The sequence below is a fragment of the Dermacentor silvarum genome, chromosome 11 (genome assembly GCF_013339745.2).
Source record: "Dermacentor silvarum isolate Dsil-2018 chromosome 11, BIME_Dsil_1.4, whole genome shotgun sequence".
NCBI lineage: Eukaryota > Metazoa > Arthropoda > Arachnida > Ixodida > Ixodidae > Dermacentor > Dermacentor silvarum.
In genome coordinates, this window is record NC_051164.1 from 80,312,757 (window position 1) to 80,326,156 (window position 13,400).

The 13,400-nt window shown below is 46.4% G+C and overlaps 1 protein-coding gene across 1 annotated transcript in view; it reads left to right on the plus strand.

Annotated features, from left to right (window-relative positions):
* The first annotated feature begins 400 nt into the window (after positions 1-400).
* The window catches only part of LOC119433952 (alpha-N-acetylglucosaminidase-like), a 52,907-nt gene continuing 39,907 nt past the window's right edge, over positions 401-13,400 (plus strand). Inside the window, exons 1-3 of the mRNA XM_037701243.2 lie at positions 401-527; positions 8,697-8,748; positions 9,678-9,826. Coding sequence (XP_037557171.1) covers positions 489-527; positions 8,697-8,748; positions 9,678-9,826 — 240 coding nt within the window. The 5' untranslated portion in view covers positions 401-488. The remainder of the gene's footprint in view (positions 528-8,696; positions 8,749-9,677; positions 9,827-13,400) is intronic.

Genomic DNA, 13,400 nt, shown 5'->3' on the forward strand with positions numbered 1-13,400 from the left:
GCGTGGCCCCCGCACAGAAACACTTGCAGAAGCGGCGGCAGCAGCGCACGCTTTTGCACTCACGTGAAAGCATCCAACAGAGGAGATGGGTCTTTCTGTCCGACGGAAAGGTCTGACCAACACCAGGGAAGCTGGCTCTTTGACACAATGAAAGGAGGTGTGAGAAAGTGAGGGAGACGGGAAACGTCCTTGACGGGCCTTTAGGCGTTTCTTCTCTTCTTTTCCGGAAATAGGATAATCGCGCCTGCCCAGAGTCCGCCGAACTGCAGACAACACTCGAACACACTATCGCCTGTCACTGGAGAGCGCGTTTTGCTCGCCTCCCCCGGCTTGACCTCCCTCTTCCGATCCATGCTAACGCCCTCTCCACGTCTCCTCGCCGGCCCGGTTTGTGTCGGTAGGGGCACTTGGCTTCTACGCCCTGGCAGCAGCCGTCAGTCAACGAGTCAACCGCGCCGCGAAAACACCGTGGCTGGGTGTCAGCAGCGATGTCGCCGGTTGCGGGAGCGACAGTACTGCACGTGTTCGTGAGTGGAGTGCCCTGTCACTTTCTTTTTAGTGATGCCTGCTTTCCGTCGCGCTCAAGCTCTTTTTGCCTCTAAGGGGCAAAACTGGTTGAGCTGGTGCGTTTGGCAGAAACACGAAAGGTGGGGATTAAGCGGTTTTGCCGTTACGTCGTGAAGGTGATAGCGAAAACGCGTATGGGATTCCCGGGCGAATTCCGCCCTTTACGGCATGGTGTGTCGCGGAAGGGAGAATTGTCATCCACCCGAATCTAGCACGAAGCTGAAAGAGCCACACTTCCCTGCCTTGCGGGATTCCTTAGAACTGATTTGCCATGGTGTATCATATATGTCATTATATGGTACACATGAAACAACTTGTAGCGTAATTAGAATCAATAAAAAGAAAATCCTACATATTCACGAGGAACATATGTTATCTCTAACAACGAAAACACAACTACTGTAGCACTGAAAATAAATGCTCAGGTACCAAAAAAAAAAAAAAAAAAAAAAAAAAACGTCGGCACTGTGCCAACATGATAAATGCTCGGGCATAAAGAGGTTATCTTCACAATTTATAGGCTTGAAATCAGCGCCATAAATTTACCAGGGTGTTTGTTGATTGTTCATTAGCCTACGGTGATGTCTTGCTCGATAAGGATATTTCGGTGGTTCTGTGAGGCAAGCATTACTTGCTCTATAGTTGTGTAAAGCATGCGGTTGACTTGTTTTGCGGATTAAAGCAGAGATTTGTTCCCTTGTAAGGGAATAAACTTGGTGGGAAGATGTAATGTTTGTACGTGCTACACTCTTATTTCTTAGCACTATTATTGGTGATAAAAAGCTAAGAAATTTAGAATGCGAGCAGTGCTTGATGATGATGATGATGATGATGATTTATTGGCATCCCCTTTGAAACGGGGTGGCGACAAATAGTCACCTAGCCTGCTTGATTTAATCAGGTATACTATACATGTTCTTTGCCTCCTTCTCCATGCGTGGCCAGCAACAAATAACTGTCGGAGGAAGAGGAACAAGGTTTTCTTTAAGGCTACTTCAAGCTTTTAAAAATTGTGCAAAGCGAAAATTGACATAAAACCAAGGTGTATAAAAGATCCGGTCCATATGTTGAAGCTATCAATTAGTCAAGCGTTGATATGACATCATCAAAATTTTCAGAAATATATTAGCGGGAGCTGCGAGAAATACACGCTGTTTTTTTCAGCAGTGTTTCAAGTTTTTTTTTCAATGGTTTGAATATTATTTGCAAGATTTCTGCAATGGGCCATTTGCAAAAACTGTAGTGACCTCTTGCGCCAGAATCTGGAACCTCGCCACGCGGTTCAAAATGCATTGCTTCTGGCAGTTAGAACACCGACACGATAGCATCGTTTGAGCTTGTTCGCTTGCTGCAGTTGCGCCGGCTTTTATTGGTTATTGAGGAAGACTATCCCTAATCCATTTTCACAAAGAGGATAGGCTCCTTACAGTGCCGTCTGTGGAACAAAAACGGCTTGCAAAAATCTGTAAGTCGGCTGCTGTTGCAAGGCTGCTTTCAACAAAAACTCTCGTCTTCGAGCTACATTTCATCTCAGTGCGGTCACACGCCGCTCATTCCATCGGAAGCGCGAAGGCTTTCCAAGAATTCATCGGGAAATTTCGTGGGTCCTCATGTTAGCTTCGTGGGTCCTCATTGTTGGCGTTCGACATCATCGACTACCGCGGAAACCCCTCGGAGTAGGTTGGTGTGCAGGGTTCGGCGACCCTGCACACCAGGGCTAACCTGTTGACTGGACACAGTAGTCCGTTTTGTCTGTCTGTGGTATACACTGTTAAAAAATTTACACCCTTAAAAGCGCATAAATGTGTGAATGGGTCTGTAACACACACTTACACCCTTTTTGGGTGTAATGATGCGAGTTAAAGATTGATTCGCTTTTAAGGGCTGTCAATTATTTTACAGTGTATATAGTGTTTTCGTTCGAAAATACCTTTGTCGTGCATGCGCAGCCGCATTTTTGCTGCGTACGGTCAATTGAAATGTCGGTCTTCGTGGTCATCAAAGATGCCAGGAACTGCATGTTTTATCATATATGTAGCGTCCTTCGCTTTCGGGTAAACCCCGATAATTGCCTATTTTCTCACCCCGAACAAGTTTTAAGAAAATTGGGAGTTCCGCCCTTTCGTAAAGGAATAAGGAAACATGTAGGCGTTACAAAAAAAAAAAAAAAAGGCAATCAAGCCCGCCTTGTTTGACCATTTCGTCAGTTTACATCGTACGGCAACAAGTGTATCGTATTGCGAGAAATGTGAAATCAGCACCAAGTGAGACAGGGCATAGCAGATGAATGTCAATGATGTGGATGGCAATAGAATGTGAATGTACGGCGTCTAAGCGTTGGCTTTAGATTCCTGTTGGAAAAGACAACTTTGTAAATCATTCGTCGACTATGTCTCTGCTGAGTTACGTCAGTACTGATGTAAATTCTCTAAAGACTTAGTTTGGACAATATCTCCTAAAGCGATGCCCCGAGTATAACATTCACGTTATTGGCACGACACCATGTACAGCATTCACGTGTTATAGCAGGACACCATGTTGCCCGCTATGCCCCAGCAGTGAACTCGGCGCTGACGGTGCAGTGCATTGCGAACGGCAGCTGTGGCTTTGCGAAGACGTTTTCCCAGCTAAGGTATGCAGCTTCAAAGGCCTGGCGATATAAAAAAAAACATGTAGTTGATCCCTCTTATATAGGAATCGGTATAGAACACGAAAGTGAAACGTGTCTTCACAGAAGTAGTGTAATGTTTATTGCACATTGATATATAATGTCTATTGGTGTTTTGTGGCTAAAGCGCCCTTAGGCGTTGATGCACCCACGCTGACGCCTGGTGGCACGTCTCCTCCATCACGACTACCAACGTCGATGACCATGAGCAACCGTCGTGCATATGGAAGCTGCACTACGCTGCACACGCTAGCACAACGCGAAAGACGAAGCACGTAACTGACACACTAATACAACGCGCAAGACAAAGCACGTAACTGAATCGTCACCGAGTCAAATCAGCGCGTACAGCGCGTCGTAATTGCAGCCTCCGCGATCAACTTCAGAAACATTTTCAGAGCTAATTGCGGAGGCCACGCTCCGCTGTGCTGAGTACGGTGAACGCCACCTAGGTGGCGTTGGTAGTGCTTCTTGATGCCAGCGTCCCTTCGAATGCTGGCATCGAGGCGTCGTAGTGTTGAGACCACCGAAGCGTTCACTGTCGGTGCGCGTTAGTCTCATAATGCAGTACTTCTCTTTTCTGCTCGTAGGCGGCGGCACCGCCCCGAGCAAGAGCGCGGGTACACGGAGGAGTGTTAGATATATAAGGCGCGTCTGTGTAGCTCTCTGCAAATGCGTTTGTGGCGCAATGGGTTAAACGCTCGGCGATCTATCGTCGCGGACCGAGAGGTCGTGGGTTCGATTTCCAAATTTTGCATGTTTGTGGAACTTTTTCTTCTGGTTTCTTTCTTTGTATTATGTTCTATGACGTATTTCCGTGACGGAAATACGTCAGTGAAGTCTTGGTGGACCCCGGCATAAAACACTTTCGTGTTAAAAAAGACACGTAAATGCTCAAAATGCAAAATCATGATGTATGGAAACAAGAGCTTGTAAGACAAGGAAAAGCGTCAAGTCTCTTGCGAAGCGTGCACTCATGCACTACTATTTGTGTTTTATTTCTTCCTCCAATCAATTGCATTTGTTGCATTATTAATTGCTGTTTTTGCTTATGCGATTTCTTTAAGAAAGCGTAAACAATGCCTGCCAACGTACTTAGATTTAGGTGCACGTTAAAGAACCCCAGGTGGTCCAAATTTCCGGACTCCCCCACTACGGCGTGCCTCGATCATAATCAGATCGTGGTTTTGGCACGTAAAACCCCATAATTTAATAATGCCTGCCAACGAAGATTTGTATATAGATAAGTTCCTCGCATGACTTGTGAGCAGCTTTATTTTTTTCAATATGTGCTCCTGCCGGTGATTTAGCTTGTTTAATTGAAACATTAGGTGTCCTACAGGGAACCATTGCATCTATAATTCGTTCGTGAAACTACCAGGAAAGTCCCAAACTTTTGGCCAGACATCAAAACCCCCGATTTCTCACCGAAATTCCTCTTTAAAAATAACACCAGATTTTTATTTCCCGATGTTTCAGAAACATAAAACCCTAAAACGAATGGCCCTACAGTTACATTAGGCGACATTGGCCTATAAAATCACAACCAAGCATTTTTCTTGGTTCTGAAAATTAGCTTTGTTTAGTCCTATCTGGCCAAACAAAGGCTTTTTCTAATTTTTTCACAAGAAACTCAAGATTTCTGCAGTAAAGGGCTAAAAAAATTCACCGACGATTACGATACTCCCTAATGCGAAATTTTAGCGCAGCTCTATACGCGTTTTCATTTCGCGATATATTGGCTGGCGTGGACAAATCTGTCTCGCGCGACACCTTGCAAACGGAGCGAAATGTGGCGTGACTGCCTCGCTAATCGGAAGATCGCGACAGGCAGCGCGTGGGCGACGCGCGGGCGCGATTCACAGCAGCCGCCGCAGACAGACCTCCGCTCATGCAGCGCTTTGCTTCCATATATGGTACCGTTTGACGCGCTCGCCGCATGCCATTGGTGAACAGACGACGGCGTGCGCCAAGTCTTGTACGGCACTATGTTTTTCTTCTCACGCTGCGCTCCCCGTTCGCTTTCATCTTTCGCTGTGCTCGTTCGCTCGGTTACGCTGACGCCGACGCCCGCCGCATGAACGGGCGCCCATGAGCTGCGCTCTAAACGCTATCTCGCTATCTAAGATGAATAGTGGGTTATGCTGTAATAGAACATTGGCGCTTCTGCAATAGCAAGGAAATCACTGTCACGTGATGAGTTCGCTGAGTCGGAAAAGACGCAAGAAAACGAACGACGGGTGCCGACGTCATCCTGAGCTTTCCGTAACAGCGTACCGTGACGTCACTGATTTTGACAGCGTCTACCAGGACTACATCGCAGTCTTAGGAAAACAGAGTCGGTCTACCTAGCAAGTTTCGTATTTCTTTTTCGCAATAAAGAAAAGGCATCTATGAAATCCGTGACGTCTCGCTGACGTGCTCGCGTTGATGCTTAGGCGTGAAATTCAAGAAAGCGATGTTTCGCTATTCTTTGACCTTAATTCAGTGTCTATTTCCGCCGACTGAATGGAAACGGAGCTTTCAGCGACACCGTGACCATGTCACCGAAAGGTGAGCGTGTTTAGGCCCTCGACAGGAGGGGAACTGAAGCGCGGAGCGGAATTCGCAGAAAAGCCACAATCTGTTGTTGAATGTGGAGACTCGCATGTGGTGAATGATGCACGGATGGCTTATTTTGCGGTGTTTACACCGCTTTCGGCGACACGGGCTTCGTTTACGCGGATTCGACGCGAGCGGGTTGAGTCAGAAGTCGAGCTGATTCAGACCCGACTTTACTGGATTCATGTAAACCACTTTTAAAGCGATGCCTTCTTTGCCTCTTCTCCGGATTTTCCGGGCGCTGCTGCTGTGAACTGGCTCGTGCGTGCCGCTGGGTTTCTTGCAACACCACGAGATGGCGCTAGCCTCCGCGCATCCCGGCCGGTGCCGCCGCGTCAGCGTTTCACAGTTTGTGCATGCGGCGCGTGCTGTGCTTGCTTTCCAGTGCGACAAAAATGCAGGTGCTGGGCTGTGATAGTGTAAGCATTACAATCGTCCATAGTCTGACGAGAGCGCTTGGAGCTGGCGTCTCAACAGCGTGCTGGCCACGTATGGAGAAGGAGCACGTAAGCACGCGCCAGCAAAATGGCTCCAAAGCGTTGCACTCAGCGCCGAGGAAAGTGCCAGGCCCGAAAGAAGCGTCGCGCGGAACACAAGCGTCTTCGCTACGCAGCCAAACGTGGGCAGACTGCGAATGTATGCTGGCTCGAAGACTTGAGGCGAGGCGACGACGCGTGGCGGCCACGAAAGACGACAAGCGCTGTGTGCACTACGACCAGAAGCGACAAGCACAACAATGACTATAGTCAGTCAAAGCAAACAGCATACAAAGCTTCGCTTACATCGATTCCCACAGTGCGTGGGCTCGGCATATCTTTATATACAGGGTGTTTCAGCGAACACTTACGAAAAGTTTTAAAGGTTGCCTGTGGCAGATAGCACAATTCTAGTTCATGAGTTGGTCTACTCGAAGAGGCGGACATTACTCGCACAAAAAACTGAAATGCATAATCGACTAATGAAAAAAAATTAATAATTAAGTTTTTAACTAATTACCTTATGGCTCATTGCGATTTACAAATTGTAGCCGCGGATTTCGCAAGGCGGATCCACTTGGAACGAATTTCCCGGATAACACCAGTTTCGAGATATTAATTCCCGAAGTTTGCGTACAAATGCACTGGCGTTCCAGATACGTATATTTATACATTGAAGCAAAACTTTCTGTTGCATTGTTGCGATTGTCATTGTCACCCTGCTGCTTCTTTCCTCATTAATATATTCCATGCTTCGGTACCTTCCTTCCCGAAGAGTAGGCAGGTGCTGTGCCCTTTCCAGTGGCAGTTTTTGCCACTCTGCTTCTTGCTTTCTTTGAGCGCAGATAGCTTCCTTTGGCTCTTTAGGCCGTTTTCGTGGTCGGGGTGGTCGGCACTTATACGTTCGCTCGCTCTCTTGGTTATTTCGTTGGTTACACTGATAGTCATCGTTGATGGTTAGTGCAGAAGTTTTCTTTTTTTTTTCAGATATATTATTGTTTTCAAATAACAATATTAAAACAAGATACGACACTGATACTTTTTGTAAAGATTGACTTCAGAAAAATCTTTCCGTGCTTGAATGGTCCGCGGCCCCCGCTATTACTGAGCTTGGTCCCTCGGCGCTAAGGATAACAAAATCGAAGGGAAAGAAAACGGTAGGTGACCCTAATCTTTGACTTAGGTGTGGCATTCGCACCTAGGCGTTGGTGTTCTGCGCGTTGGTGTGCGGTAATCAGTGATTTCTAATTAATTATAATTATTCGATACACTTCAGTAACTCAACTTGTAACTAAACTTATGCTCTGATATCATATCTATAATGAAACCCATGAATTTGGTACTGCACTATTTAAAAAAAGAAAAAACTTTTTTCTCCGAATTTCGTCCCCAGTCGTGTGAGGAGGTAAACCGGAAGTGCTGCGCAAGAAACAAGAGTGTCGATCACTCGATGCTCGTGTCACTAATAATTACGAAACACAGGTCATACTGTGTCTAATAAAATCGGGCAGTTTATCTCTGATATTGAAAGGTTCTGCGTCGTCAAAAACACGAAGCTGATTTATTTGCTGTATAGGTGTTTTATCACTTTTGTGTGTCATCCTGCTTAGCTTTTCTCCGACGATTTATCGTTGAAGGAGAAGCACGCGCTGTGTCGGCACCTGTACTGCTATGCGACCCACGCGTGGCCACTTTCGATTCCTCCGTCATATCAGTGTTATCGCGTCTCCGCGCTCGTTGTATCAGCGTGCTCTCGCATCGCTATCACTGTAGCAGCCTTCAACGTCGGTCGAATGCACTCGTACACCACGACGTTCAGCAGATGACGGGGCATGCGCTTGTCGATTTAGAGTGCGACGAGGCGCTCTAAATTAGGCCTAACGAAAGTTGCGTCATTCGATCTACCATTCGTGCTGCCGGTAGTCGTCGTCACACTAGTCCTTCATTTTTTAGGTCCGTCTTCCTCTAATAAGAAAGCTTTGTCGTAAAAAAACATGTTTTGTAGCAGGCGTCCCGCTTTTGTGATGCCCTCTAGCAATCGTTTATCTCGAGGCAAGAGTTCGCACGTTGTGCGAAAGTAGTAAAACCGCTCATGCCGCGCATGACTATAGGACATGCGACAGAAGGCCCCCTGAGTTAATTAAGTGTTTTATAATGCTGCCGTAGGTTGCGCAAGATTTCGCTTGTCGACTTTAAGCAAGCCATGTTAACAGGCGTGCGTCTGTTTCTGTTACGTGCCCTATACCGTTCTGCCGTTACCGCTACCACTTGCCTCCACCTGCGCATGCGTGCAGTTAACCCCGCGCGTGCGCAGAATGCGGCGGGCTGTAGCGATAACAGTATGCTAAAATATACTCTCTCGTTTCTTACTATTTCATTGACAGGCGTTCCTGCTTCTTGCTGGACAACCGGGCCGTGCTTCTCACTCAGCTGAAGGCAAGTGGTGACTCAATTAGAGGGCATTGTTACACCAAGGCGCCACACTAATTCTGTACTATCAAGGTCAAATGAAATACGAAAAGCGGAGCGACTGCCCGTATCACAACTGGAGGTATATAAAGTGCGCGCCGTCGGGCAGTGATCGTTGTCCACATACGCGCGCATGTGGTTTTCAGGCAGTGTGCGGGGCTGCTCGCCCTAATGCGATAATGTCTAATATCCTGTATCCTGTATATCCGATGCTTTGTTTCATCACCCCACCCGCTGTAGCGGGGCAGTAATTCGTGTTTTTCTTTAGCGAGTACGAGTGCGTCCAGCGGAGATGTTATACTAGGAGGATGACAGCAAAGTTGAAAAAAAAAAAAGGGGGGGGGGAAAAACTCGAGACGCAGACAGACGAAGCGACAGGAACGTGGCTGAACTAACAACTGATCTTTATTCTTGAAAGAAGCTTCCCCCAAGTCCGTACTGAACATGCGCAAGGCACAACATAACCCACATTCACGGTAATCACCTTATCTTTACATGGCAACACTGTTCAAGATATTGAAGCTCTTTCTTAGGAACACCGGTGGCGCGCTTACACACTTTTCGGGGCCAAGGTTAGAGATGTGACTGAGAGTTGATCGAAGCCTTTCAATGAACTCTCTTTCCTGCTGCGCCTTGGCCTTCCCCACGACTGATACATAAAGATCAGTGGTTAGCGCAGCCACCTTCCCGTCGCTTTGTCTATTTCTGCCTCTCGATTTTTTTCCTTTTTCAAGTTTGCAGGCATTGTCCTAGTATAACCATGTACAAACTAGGCTAAAGAAGTCACTATGAAGTGGAGAGGTATCGCTGAATCAGTTCGTTGTCGCCTCCAGTCTTAGGGTGGTGTTTCGGTGACGTCACAGCGCAGACGTCCCTGTGCACTGGCCTTTCCGCAGGCGATGCGTTCCGCGCGAAGTCGTCCTCCGTGGCCGATCAGCAAGCCACCGTGGAGGGCCTGCTGCGACGGCTCGTTCCCCAGTGGGAGTCCCAAATCACGCTGCACGTCTTCCAGGGAGCCAAGGAACAGCGACAGGACATGTTCGTGGTGCGTATACAATCCCCGCTTGCACTCGCTTGCAGTCCGCGATCCCCTTGCAACATTAATTCAAGGAAGCTCCTCAGGCCCCATCGGGAATTTCGGTTATACATGCACTGGACGTCGTAAAGTGTTTTCTAGGGAGCATTTGACAGCGAAATCTTTAATGCGAAGCATTCTTTGTCTCATTATTGGCACTTCGCGGTAAGTAGGTATAGGTAGGTTCCTTTCTCCCCTTGCTTTAGTATAAAAAGAAAATAGTGTGGGACCGATGGTGAAATCGAACCTCTGCCGTGGAGCGCAGCAGCCCGATGGGCTCTAACAATTAGGCCACCATCGTTGTTTTCCCCTTTATTACCTTGCTTAATTAGCACATTGCAGCAACAGACAGACAAATTTGGTAAAGATAAGGGTGACAGCCGCTCAAAAACGGACACGAGTTATTCAGACTTTTTTCATATCAATCATAAAGTACATCGATCCACTCAGGAAGTTCAGACTGTACCCGGTATATCTATCACATATGCAACAGTATCGATAAGGTTTTCGCACACAAGACGTATAGTTGACATCTGCATGCCTCACTTGCATACATCTTTCATATTCTGTGGAGGCCTAGGAGCATGATAAGGTCATATTGTATACGCCTCCCGTGTTTTCATATGGTAGGAATCTGATTCAATATCGGTATAGAGGCAACTCCTTATGTATGGCACGCTGGATGATGTCGCAGAAAAATATGGAATCCCAAAGTCTGTGAAAACATGTTCTATTGTTTCCGATTTCTTACAAAGTAAGCATTCAAAGGACCAACGTACGAATAAGCCTTTCTCTTCAAGCCAGGTCTTCACAGAAAGAGTATTACTACGCAGTTCAGAAAAAAAAATTGTCGATGACTTAACTAGAAACCTTTTACTCACTTCAGTAGATTTACTCCCTGACCTCCACTGTATATTGAGCGATACATGGGTATAGGAGACAAAGTATCAATGAGGTCATTGTACAACTTCTCTTTAGTTACTGTGCTTACGAATTCGTCAGAAAACCGGGCACTCAGTATTCGACAGGCGAGGATTACTTCCTGTAGGTATACCCTTTGACAGGACCACTCAGTACACTGCGTGACGACACCAGAAATTCCGGAAGAAGACCACATAAGTGTATCCGCATCACTGTGCGGAGGAAACTGTCCTGCTGATCTCGAAATAAAAGAAATCGCGACAAAAGCTGTCACAAAAAAGAAAGAAAAAAAAATGTGAGTGAGACCAAGGCCTCCATCCTTAACTGAACGAAAGAGATTACACCGGCTGACTATCTCCTCCTAACTGGATGCCGAAATAAACACAGCAATGACGCGGTGACGCTTTTGCACATTGACTCGCGATGTATGTAACACGTTAATTCGGTGCCACACTTTAGACAAAAGAAAAAATATTACATATTGCAGATCTGGCAAACACAGCAAAATCACGACAAGCTTGTCACCCGTTAGCATTTCCTTATGTTCTTTTCTCGTTGCACAGTGCCTCTGTGTCCTGATAACATTCAAGGGGCACTCTAGATACTGACTAGGCAGCTGAGACCACTTCAACTTTGCAAAATATCCTGGCTTATCATCCCAATTTTCGCGCCAGACACCACTACCCTTCCAGTTTAGCTGACATCCTGATTGTTTACAATACTTTTCAAATACGGATACATTCTCGCAAATGCTGCCTGTGTTTGAGAAAAACAGCGACATCTTCAGCATACGCGAGGACCCTCACGTGGAACGATTGTAGTACGTAGCCAGTTAACTTATCACTATTCAGGATATAGGGAAACTGTGGCTCAATGTATGCAGCAAAACGCGAGGGTGATATTGAAAATTCCAGACGCATACATGAACGCACGTGCACAATATCGACACCTCACCATTAACAATGACACGTGCAGTACAACTTGCATTGGACATTTTTACGCCTTCAGAAATGACATGACCCACGTTCATATTATCAAGAAAATTGAAAAGGATTTCATGGGATACGCGATCAAAAACCATAATTTTTTGCAAGGCCAAATTGAAACAAAACAACCCGATCCTCAAAGACATCATAACATTAAAAAATTGTACGAGCAACATGGGTACTTGTGGCAACATGACGAGCTTTAATAGCACATGTTTGATGTGGTTCAGCTACGGTATCTCTATGACACTTTGTAACTGCCTCTTTGAAACTTTCATTGTAATTTTGTAATCGACGTTGGTGAGCGTTATTGGACGATAAGACCCCACCAACCGTCGGCTGCCAGGGTCATCTGTTTTCGGAATTAGTGCAATATACGACGAGATGAATGAAGGAGGTTGTACGTTATGCGATTCAGCCAATACACAGGCTTTGTATAAAATGTACCACTTAGTCTATCATCAGGTCCCGGTGCCCTTCCTAAAGCCGAGTCATCTATTGCATCTTCAATTTCACGGATGCTAATTGACTGTTCAAGGCGGGATTTAACGTCTTCTTCAGATTTTGGCACAAGTGGCAAAAACTCAATTTTGAAGCCCAGCTCTGTCGATCTGCTGTTACCTAAAATTTCATTAAAGTAATCCACAGATGCTCGGCGAATTGTGTTAGGATTGGATGTCAGCTAGTTTTTGTAAGTTATTTTGTTGATTTTCTTTTGACGAACATATCTGTTTTTTTCGTCTGCTAATAAGGCACTTAGGCCTAAGGCATTAGGCCTACTGACCTAATGCCTTATAGGCTGCTTAGCCTTATACCATTAGGCTGCTTAGTGGGCATTAGGCCTACTGGCCACTAAGCTACGATCGTACCCACATTTCGCCTCGTTCCTAGGGCAGGCAGTTCATTGAAACACTGGGCGCATGAGCCACGTGCCACTTCCTCGTCTTCTTTCTTTGCGACAGCTCGCGCTTCGAGGCACCGTGTTAGACTGTACTATCTCCGGGACCGGCCCACTTTCTCCTACACTTTCCTCGTAGCATTTTGCGCTACGTAGAAATTGCGACGTTCCATTACCTTCATGATCGCCCAAGCTAATCATGTTTTAACATATCTTCGCTGGAGTACAAATGCCATCGTCGTTTTAACGCACCCCACATGACGTAGCCAAATGTGCGTATGATTGTATAAGACATGTCTACTGATGACGTCACAATCCGTCGTTTCTCTCGCCTAAACGCTCGTCCACAACCCATCTAGAACCCGATAATCGCCATGTCGTAAGCTCGCGTCGAAGGGCCGGCGTGGATATTCCTTTGCACTTTGGACACTAACGCATTTGGCAATTCTCTCGTCAGCTCTTCCGCTGCGGTCCTACAGTAAGCGGTGAATTTGAATGTCATGCCTGTAATGTATTTTTCACTCATTTTCACTGACTGATTGATTGTGCACCGGTATCTTTTCCGATCCCAAAGCTGGTACAATACGGCAAAAACTGGTGCACACGCTGTCGCTTCTATAAGCAGCTTGTTGCAGTGTGGCGTGACCGCACGCACCAATTGTCTCAAAAGGCCAGTTGGCGTTTTGCGCTTTGGATGGGCAAGATATGGGACGTTTGTAGGGATCCAGGTTCGATTTCC